Here is a 10380-nt window from a genome sequence, read left to right on the forward strand (position 1 = left end):
TGGTTAGGGTGAGAGGGGTCCTTGATGTTTTTCCCGGCCCGTCTCAAACACCGTTTTCGGTGGAGGGCATCCATGGCAGGGATGCCCTCGTTTTCTAGTTCTAGTAGATTTTCCAACAAATCTATGTGCAAATTAGAAAAGCAAAAAAAAAGTGTATAAATTTGATTCGTGCTCACTGCTACAGGGTTCAGGTCCTTCCTATTGTTACTGTGGTACTTGTTCCTTTTATCACCAAGAATTGGTCAGCAATAGGTTTGCTCCCATCACCATTTATGGGGGAGGGGGAGGGGAAAAGAGCAGTGGCAACATCCCTGGAGAAAGTGGATAGGTGACGTTTCGGGTTGGGATCCTTCTTCAGACAAATTATCAAATCTTTTTAAACGATTTATAAATGACATGTAACCTTTTAGTTAATTAATTTCATTTTTCAGAAACATCTGACATAAATATCTCAAATTATACTAACTCCTGAGGTGGCTACATGGTTAGTGTTTGGGCTATATGGATTGCTGCACGCTACATGGTTAGTGTGTGGGCTATATGGATTGCTGCACGCTATCCACCACCCACTACTCTTTACAGCATTTTATTTTATGGGCTTCAGGTTGTCAGGCTAAAACTAGAAGCATAATCTCAGGATATCAAATTGGCTGTTTAAGATTGAGACTCAAAACGTCATTACAGGTTATGAATCTGGAATCACTCAATCTAACGTTAAGGGTGATTTAGTGAAGTATTTTCAAGGCTGAGATTGATACTCCAATGAAATAGAGAGAGAGCTGGTGATTGGACAAAGCAGATGAGTTCGAGGAGCAGCAATGACTGTTATGGCGTACTGATTCTACTTGCCTTACTCAATTTCAGTATGTGGAGATAAAAATGTAAGGAAGAAGGTAACGTTACTATTTCATTATAAACATGCACCAAGTTTTAGTATTTAAATTTAAAGTTCATGAATGAAATATTAATTTAGAATCAAGGGTATAAAAGGTATCTTAAAATACTATTTCTGCATGGTGGGCTGCTATGGAAGGTTAGATCGCATGGAACAATAGGAGCGATAGCTGAATGGATAAACAATTAGTTTCATGGAAGGAAGCAGAGGGTGATGGTGAAAGGTTGCTTCTTGGACTGGAGGCCTGTGACTGGTGGTGTGCCTCGGGGTTCGGTGCCGGGTCTGTTACTGTTTGTCATCTACATCAATGATTTGGATGAGAACATACATGGCAAGAACAGCAAGTTTGCAGTTGGTACAAAAGTGAGTGGTTTTGCAGATATTGACAATGGTTGTGAAAGATTGCAGCAGGATCTTAATTGATTGGCCAGGTGGGCGGAGGAATGGTTAATGGAATTTAATACAGAGAAATGTGAGGTGTTGCATTTTGGGCAGTGTAACAAGGGCAGGACCTACACAGTGAATGTTAGGGCTCTGGGTAGTGTTGTAGAGCAGAGGGATCTAGAGGTACAGGAGCATGGTTCCTTGAAGGTCGAGTCGCAGGTAGATATGGTGGTCAAAAAGGCTTTTGGCACTTTGGCCTTCATCAGTCAGAGTATTGAGTATAGAAGTTGGGAGGTCATGTTGCAGTTGTATAAGATGTTGGTGAGACCGCATTTAGAATATTGTGTTCAGTTCTGGGCATCATGTTATAGGAAGGATATTGTCAAGCTGGAAAGGGTACAGAGCAGATTTATGAGGAATTTGCTCGGGCTAGAGGGTCTGAGCTATAGGGAGAGGTTGAGTAGGCTAGGACTCTATTCCTTGGAATGCAAGAGGATGAGGGGGCATCTTATAGGTGTGTATAAAATCATGAGAGTAATAGATCAGGTGGATGCACAGTCTCTTGCCCAGAGTAGGTGAATCGAGGACATAGGTTCAAGGGGAAAATATTTCATCTGAGGGGTAACGTTTTCACACAAAGGGCAGTGGATATATGGAACGAGCTGCCAGAGGAGGTAGTTGAGGCTGGGATTATCCCAAAGTTTAAGAAACATTTAGACCAGTTCATGGATAGGACGGGTTTTGAGGAATATGGGCCAAACTCGGGCAGGTGAGACTAGTGTAGATGGGACATGTTGGCTGATGTGGGCAAGTTGGGCCGAAGGGCCTGTTTCTGTGCTGTATGACACTGACTTACTATTTTCTAAAATTACCCTTTTGCTACAACATAGATTTATTCACAAATAATACTATTTCCATGCGAGTTATATATGCACGATTGCAAAGTTGATGGACTACGTTTATTTGTGGAATAGCCCTGATTGCACTCTGCTCTTTGATCTGTTATCCAGGTGCCAGAGTGTACGACTGCCTGAAGGTGCATCGTGAGGAGGAGCGACTGAAGCGGTGCATGCTGACGGACCTGCTACAGTGCCTGCAGGACTCCACTGCCTGTCAGCAGTGGTTACACAGGCAAGCAGCAATGTGAGTCCTGTGTCTCATCCACCTGGGCTCACACCAGTGCAGTCTGCCCCACCACCCCAAACTATCGTGTCTGGGTCAGCTCCTCTTATCTCTCCATTCACTCATCCTTCAAGAATCAAAAGTTTATCTTTAAGTAACTCCCCACACACATCAGAAATGATCTTGGTCAGTTTCTTGTCTCCTCCATTCTTTGCTCTTGCCACCACTCTGATATAAGTTAATCTTTGTCTCATCTGGCCACAAGACCTTTTCCCAGAACTGTGGTTGCTCTTTTAAGTGCAGTGTAGCCTCTGTATTTCTGTTCGTGAAGTCATCTGCAGACAGTGGTCATTGACACATCCACACCCTACTCCTGAAGAGTGTTTTCTGATCTGTCGGACAGGTGTTCGGAGATTTTTCTTTACCGAGAGAATTCTTCTGTCATCAGGTGTGGAAGTCTTCCTTGGCCTGCCAGTCCCTTTGCGATTAATAAGTTCACAGGTGCTCTTTCTTCTTAATGATGTTCCAAACAGCTGATGTTGGTAAGCCTAAGGTTTGGCTGATGTCTCTAACAGTTTTATTCTTGTTTCTCAGTCTCAAAATGGCTTATTTGACTTTCATTGGCATGACTTCAAACATTCATTATAGTTATCTGTCTTTATGCAGCTTCTTTCTACTTCTGTCTAGGTGAAGTACAAATGCAGCCTCTTGTGGTTTCAGTTTATGCTTTGAGCACCTTGTGTACTCCACCAGTGGTCTGTACATGTTCACATTATGTGTGTATTTGTTGGGGTGGATGCAATTATGCAAATTCTGATGATTATAAAAGCTATATAGTTTAGAGGTGCAGTGTGGCATCAGGGAGCAGGCCCTTTGGTCACCATCCATCCATCGCCCATTCACACTCGTGGCTCAAAGATTACAGGTCAGAGCGGAAGGAAACTAATTCATGAAGCAGACCCACTTTGCACATCTTGTGTTTGAATGTGGAATGCACTGCCTGCTCCCTAATGACAGAAAGCTCCATTGCAGCCTCCAGATGGGAGCTAGATAAATGTAGTGAGGAAATCTTTGTCAAGGCTCTGGAGAAAGGGGCAGACGGGGAATGTTGGAGACAGCAAAAAGCCTCTGCTATGAACATTGTATAATTCAGATTCTGTGAAGTTGTGGCAGAGTTAAATGGACAAAAAGCAGGAGTTTGCTCTGTTCTAACCTTTTTAGATTCACATTTAAACAGCAACTTAATTTCCTGGAGAGAAGTTTTATGTTCTAACAATGCACCAGGTTCATTATGTTTATATTGTTATTTTCAGTGATTCAGGAATAAACCCAGTGACACCAATCCTTTCATCTGCAGGTGAGTAGCTGCTATTTATGAATGGGAACATGAAGTGCACCAGCTTCTCCCTAACTTCTCCCTTGTCCCAAAGTGTAAACGCTCTCGCTGCAGAATGGAGTTGACAATATGTTAGAGGTTAGACTGTTGAACTAGCTTGTGCTTGGGTTCACATCTGCCCCACCATTAGTTGAAGTCATTCCTTCCGGATTACATTAGACACGTTTCATTGATCCAATAAACTAATTTGTCTCGGGTGCATTCTGAACAGCAACATTCTGAATGGCTTGTTTTTAATGTATTTTGAAAATATTGCAAATAAAGACCAACTTAGTCAATCAAATTTCTATTCTATTCTGGGTCATATTATATTATAGACATTTACGGTCATAGTGCCATTCAACAAGCCAACTCGTCCATGCCGACCAGGATGCCCTATCTAGTCCAGTTTGTCCCATATCCCTCAACCCTTTCTATCCATGTTCATGTCCAGTTGTCTTTTAAATGTTGTTATAGTACCTGCCCCAGCTACCCCCTCTGGCAGCTTGTTGCATATACCCACCACCCTCTGTGAGAGATGTCAGTGTGATCTAAATAAGTGCCATCAGTTCCCTGTAACGTAGTGCAGACCGTTTATAGTACTGTCGATATCAGGGAAGTCCATTAGCTGTACCTGTGCAACTGCTGCAGATTAGTGGACTTTGAAATAGTCTAAACACCCACTTCAATTCCCAGTGATCCTCCTGTTCAGTGTTGTAACACACATGGCACCATTACCATGCTTCCTGTTCAGATAAATATTTGCTTTTCTTGTTTAGTTTGTCCTAATGACTTGCAGCAGTACGCAGGTTTCTGCTTAAATAGGAATAAGTTGTTCATCTTATCAAAACCCGTTGCCATAGCAGCCTAACTTTCCTCGGCAAGTATCAAGCATATTCTTTACATTTAACCTTTGTTAAGCTTCATGGCAGCACAGAACGCCACAGGAGATCCTTTTCAGATTCAGATTCAGATTCAAACTCCCTGTGGCTATCAAGCTGTACACTGTCGTGGGGTAGACTGACCCCCCCCCCCCCCCAATCTTTGCGCATCACCGATCCCAATCCTGGAGTTTCCACGCGTCACTTTAATTTCATGTATCTTGTGTTTTATGACTGTTGGCAGATCAATTTCCCTCCTGGGATAAATAAAGTTCTATCATAGAAACATAGAAAATAGGTGCAGGAGGAGGCCGTTTGTGATTATGGCTGATCATCCACAATCAGTAATCTGTGCCTGCCTTCTCCCCATATCCCTTGATTCCGCTAGCCCCCTAGAGCTCTATCTAACTCTCTTTTAAATCCATCCAGTGAATTGGCCTCCACTGCCTTCTGTGGCAGAGAATTCCACAAATTCACAACTCTCTGGGTGAAAACGTTTTTTCTCGTCTCAGTTTTAAATGGCTTTCCCTTTATTCTTGGGCTGTGGCCCCTGGTTCTGGACTCTCCCAATATTGGGAACATTTTTCCTGCATCTAGCTTGTCCAGTCCTTTTATAATTTTATATGTTTCTATAAGATCCCCTCATCCTTTTAAATTCCAGTGAATGCAAGCCCAGTCTTTCCAATCTTTCCTCACATGACAGTCCTGCCATCCTGGGGATCAATCTCGTGAACCTACGCTGCACGGCCTCAATAGCAAGGATGTCCTTCCTCAAATTAGACCAAAATTGCACACAATACTCCAGGTGTGGTCTCACCAGAGCCCTGAACAACTGCAGTAGGACCTCTTTACTCCTATACTCAAATCCTCTTGTTATGAAGGCCAACATGCCATCAGCTTTCTTCACTGCCTGCTGTGTCGTATCGTAAAATATTGTCACCCAAGAAATTTTAACACCTATTTTAAAACTATTTTGGATTCATTTAGATTAATATAGTTCTGAAAGAATTGCAAGTAATATTTTCAGTTGAGCTTTTGTCTAGCTTTTCTTTTCCCCTCCTTTCCAGGCTGCAGAGCATGTTGTTAATCTTTCCCACCAATCTCATTTCCTTTATACGGGGAATTGCTCCTTACTACATCAGCTCCAGTTGAACAGAATTCTCCCAGGTGAGGTTTTACAAATGCATTCCCTCCGGAGAACTAAAGTTGTGTTTCACTGAGATAATCCCTGCATGTTGTAAATGTAGTTGGCATATTTCACAGCCATTGACAGTGATGGATCAGTCACTGCACCCAGAGTGTTGTGGAAATCTGCAGGTATGTGGACATCATCCCTATCCCAGTCAGAACAATGTCTGAAAGGAACATGAGTGGAGAAGCCATGGTGCTCTAAAGCATTGCTTCTCAGTGGAAGTGCTGCATTTCCCAGTGATATGTAATCTTCCCACCCATGAATAATGTTCCATGATACAGGCTCTCTATTGTCCAACTGATTACTTTGCTATTACAGCAATAATCCTTTGCTCTCTTCTTTCCTCTCTTTTCCTCATTAATATTACCAATAGTACAGTGTTAGGATAGTTGTTTAATTTACCTGTGGGAAGTGATGTCGCTGGCACAATCAGTTTTATTGCCTGACATTACTGCCTTTGTCAAGGTGTTTCGTACAGAATTGATGTATGTTTTTACAAATGCATTCCTTCCGGAGAACTACAAAGTTTAACGTTTTGTACAGGGACAATTGTCCCAAACGCTGCTCTCGTTGCTCCTTCCATTCCCAATTGCACCATTTTAAATTCTCTGCGCAACTTGTATTCATTTACACGTTCACAACTAAATACTTTCAGTGGATGGTAAATTGCAGGCAGTTTCTACTCCGATCTGTCAGCTGTTGGAACTTTCCAACCAATGACAAGTAGCGAATCGCCTTTTTGTTGCACTCTTCTTTACTGAAATTCTGTTTTCCTTTTCTGTTATGGATGGAGCAGGTCGGAGAAATGCACCTCCACTGAACCTCACCGGCCTTCCCGGCACCGAGAAACTGAATGATAAGGAGAAAGAGGTACAGGCAAAGCTGTCTCTGCAGCTAACTCCGGGCAATATCAAATCCTAATATGGGCGGGCAAGGAAAAATTAATCAAATTTCACTTCAGTCACTTTCAGTCTGTTCAGGCTTCTGTAGTTCCAACCAAAATGTTTTAAAAGTTAACCCTATAGTTTTTGCAATGCACGTCTCTTGCCTCTTGGAAGGTGAATTTCAACAGCTTATAAAAATATTGCCGTTTTGAGAAAGATGTTTGAGGTATTTAATCGTTCAGTGTATCATTTTCTTCCTGTAATCAGAGGAAGTTTATGTAAGACTTTGAATATGTTGTATAATGTTGCTTATGGATGTTTTCTTCCTCCACCTGTCTCACAGCTGTGTCAGATGGTACGCCTCGTTCCCGGAGCATATTTGGAATACAAGTCGGCTTTAATGAACGAAAGCAGCAGGTTAGGTGGTTTGAAGCTAGCCCAAGCAAGGACTCTCATTAAAATAGATGTGAACAAAACAAGAAAGATCTATGATTTCCTGATTCGAGAAGGATATATTACTAAGGCGTGAATGGGCAAGGTGTTGAGGAATGCTGCCTGTACAAGGCAGACTCACCCAGCAACTTCTCATTTCCTTTGTCAGTGATGTACAGAATGGAACAAAATAACCATGTCTTTTTATTTATTCTCTTCTTGTAAAAGATCGCAATTTGTGCTCTGTCAGTTCCTGGATCTTTTGTGTTTTGGTAAATGTAGTGTGAGTTCAATAAAATAAAATATGCTTTGATAAAGATATTTAAATGTTTTTGTTACCCAAACGGACGAAGTATCTGAGATTGAATTTGTTGTTTTAGATCATTTCTTGCATAAAATCCTAATGCAGTGTGTGTGCAAAGATGTCATGATCCCGGAGTTTAAATTTGCAACAAATAAATCCACTTAAGGTAATCACTAAAGGGCTTGGTGATTTTTTTGGCGAATGCCGGCATCATTGACTGACGTATCAGTTTGCGGTGTGATGACATATGACGCACGGTGTTTTTTTCAAGTGTCGCAACTTTGTTTTGTCGCCACTGAATTTTGAAATGTTCAAAATCATTTGGCGACACATATGACACTGGGAGTCGCTGAAAAAATGGGCAAGTGGGACAGGCCCTTTAGTGATTACCCTTGGGCTGCATTTACAGAATGGAGGTGTGAGCGGCACGGTGGCGCAGCGGTAGAGTTGCTGCCTCACAGCACCGATGTTCAATCCTGGCTACGGCTGCTGTCTATACGGATGTTCCCCCCATGACCGCCTGGGTTTTTTACGGGTGATCCGATTTCCTTCCACACTCCAAAGACTCACAGGTTTGTAAGATCTCCCTAGTGTGCCAGATACTGCTAGTGTACAGGATGATCACTGGTCAGCACGGACTCAGTGGGCCGACGGGGCTGTTTCCGTGCTGTATTAAGTCTAAAGGAGATGTATTAAAGCACTACTTTAGGGAATGCATCTTTGAGGAAGCATCTGTTGGGATGTAAATCTGGTTGGGGCAGTGTTTGAATATTGGCCCCAGCCAGGTGAGGTCACTGGGCCTTGGGGCATAGGATCTCCCTAAATGCACGGCAAACCAGAGGAACTAATAACAATGACCTGTGGAAAATGAAGTTTTGCAGGATGCTGAGGAGTGATCTGATTGGGGATATATAAAATCATGAGGGGAATATATAGAGTTGAATGCATAGTCTTTTACCCAAGGTAAGGGAATCTAGAACCAGAGAACATGGCTTTAAGGTGAGAGGGGGAGAGATTTAATGTGATTCTGAGAAGCAGCTCTCTAGACAGACTAACTACAATTAACAAGCAGAATCATGCTTGTTTAACATCGAGAGAGAGAGAGCCTCGTTTTTACGATGCTTTTTGTAATGGATTTTGGTTATAACGGACGGACCTACTGAGCGACCTTCACCGCCGGACTGGACTGCAGAAGCTTTCCTTGGCCGTGCCTGCCTGTCACCGTCTGTATCGCTGCATTCAGACCGTGGAGGTTTAGCTTAGGGCAGGTAAGGCTTGGCTTGGCTTTAATGTACCAACTGAGAAAAGGCACCTCTGTCAGTGTAGTTCTTACTCTGTCTCAATGTTATTGTTGGGTCTCTACACATGAAATGCCATCATTTTACACTCTGTTATAGTGGACAGTCACCATTTCCCCCGCTATGGTGCATTATAACAAAGGTATACTGAACATTCTAAAGGATTTAGTTGACATGAAAGTTAAGAATGAAATTGTTATACCATCTGTGTAGATGATTGGTGGCAAACAGGTGGACAAAATCAACATCTTGACCAAAGACACTTAGGCATGTGGAGGAGAGGGTACAAACAAATAGCTGGGTAGAGTGGAATGGATGTGCCCCTCAATATAATGTCCGACAGGGTGAGGTTTCACTCTGATTGGACAGTTCTCATTGTATTGCAAGATCTTATTTTCCTGAACAACAAACACAGTTGGTAGTCTCTGAATAAATGTGTGAATAAACGCTGCAGGAACTTACAATGCAGCTTCTTTGAGACATGGCCAAAATATTTTGTTTCCATCTTCTTCAAGCCATTGCCAAATAGTCCATTAGTTTATACAAAGTCACACTTAAATTAAGGTACATCATGCATGTTTATTTTATCTACACCAAAGATGCACCTGTAGCTTTATCCTCAAGGTCAGTTGAAGGATAAGTTTTTGTTAGTGAGTGAAGAGAGCTCCAACATTGTATTCTTTATCCCTGCATTTCAATTTGTGAAGTCATAAAATCATGCAGCATGGAAACGCGTCCAACCAGGATGCTCCATCCAAGCTAGTCCCATTTGGCCCATATCCCTCTAAACCCTATCCACGTACCTACACAAGTGCATTTTAATGCTGTTCTAGAACCTGCCTCCACTATCTCCTGTGGCAGCTCGTTCCATACACCTACCATCCTCTGGAAAAAAAGTTGCCCCTTAGATCTTTCTAATCTTTAAATCTTTCCCCTCACCTTAAACCCGTGTCCTCTGGTTCTAGATTCCCCTGCTCTGGGTAAATGACCGTGCATTCACCCTAACTATTCCAGAAGTGTCTTTGGTTAATTGTCAGGAACAAAGCCCACTTTGAGATCGACCTGATTCAAGTAGGATAGGCATTGCAACCAAAGTAGTTGTCAGCAAGATAGAAAACACTTAATCTTTGCCAGTCATTATTCCCTGTGAGGCAGGTGAGTCAGGAGGAACTATCTAGGGTTATTCTGCAGGAGCTATTAATGCCCAAACTTAGACATTTAGAAAACAATGAGTGGTGACTTCATCGGAGTCTGAGGGGGTGTGACAGGATTGAAGCTGGGAATACTGCAGCCTGGGAAGTTAGTAAGAATAGCCCATTTAAAATGAAGACGAGGAGACATTTCTTGGAGCCAAGTGTTTGAAATTCCTCCTGCAGACAGTCGTGGATTCTGAGACATGAATTAGTGATGTTTGTGGTAAATGTCTGGATTAGAGGAATCAAGGGTTCTGGTGACCTAGGTGTTGATGAATGATGAGATCAGCCATGATCTTATTAAATGGTAGAGCAGGCTCAAAGGGTTGAGTGGTTTCCTCTGGTCCTGTTTTTTATTCTTGATGTTTGCTGAATTATTTTAAAAAACGTTGCCAATTATTGTAATGAAAATTTAAAGAC

General features: G+C 42.3%; 1 protein-coding gene across 12 annotated transcripts in view; it reads left to right on the forward strand.

Annotated features, from left to right (window-relative positions):
* The window catches only part of tada2a (transcriptional adaptor 2A), a 30252-nt gene extending 22766 nt beyond the window's left edge, over positions 1-7486 (forward strand). Inside the window, exons 12-16 of one of the 12 annotated variants that reach the window (XR_004416136.1) lie at positions 2290-2422; positions 3715-3758; positions 5725-5824; positions 6646-6719; positions 7077-7140. Coding sequence is in view for 8 of the 12 variants with exons in the window: in XM_033046326.1 (XP_032902217.1) it covers positions 2290-2422; positions 3715-3758; positions 6631-6719; positions 7077-7262 (452 nt within the window). In the remaining 4 variants the exon portion in view is untranslated. Of the gene's footprint in view, positions 1-2289; positions 2423-3714; positions 3759-5724; positions 5825-6630; positions 6720-7076 lie in introns of those variants that run through there. The other 11 variants (XR_004416138.1, XR_004416137.1, XR_004416135.1 and 8 more) reach the window with 11 other exon arrangements.
* Positions 7487-10380: the final 2894 nt, after the last annotated feature.

Source organism: Amblyraja radiata, chromosome 28, assembly GCF_010909765.2.
Source record: "Amblyraja radiata isolate CabotCenter1 chromosome 28, sAmbRad1.1.pri, whole genome shotgun sequence".
Classification (NCBI taxonomy): domain Eukaryota; kingdom Metazoa; phylum Chordata; class Chondrichthyes; order Rajiformes; family Rajidae; genus Amblyraja; species Amblyraja radiata.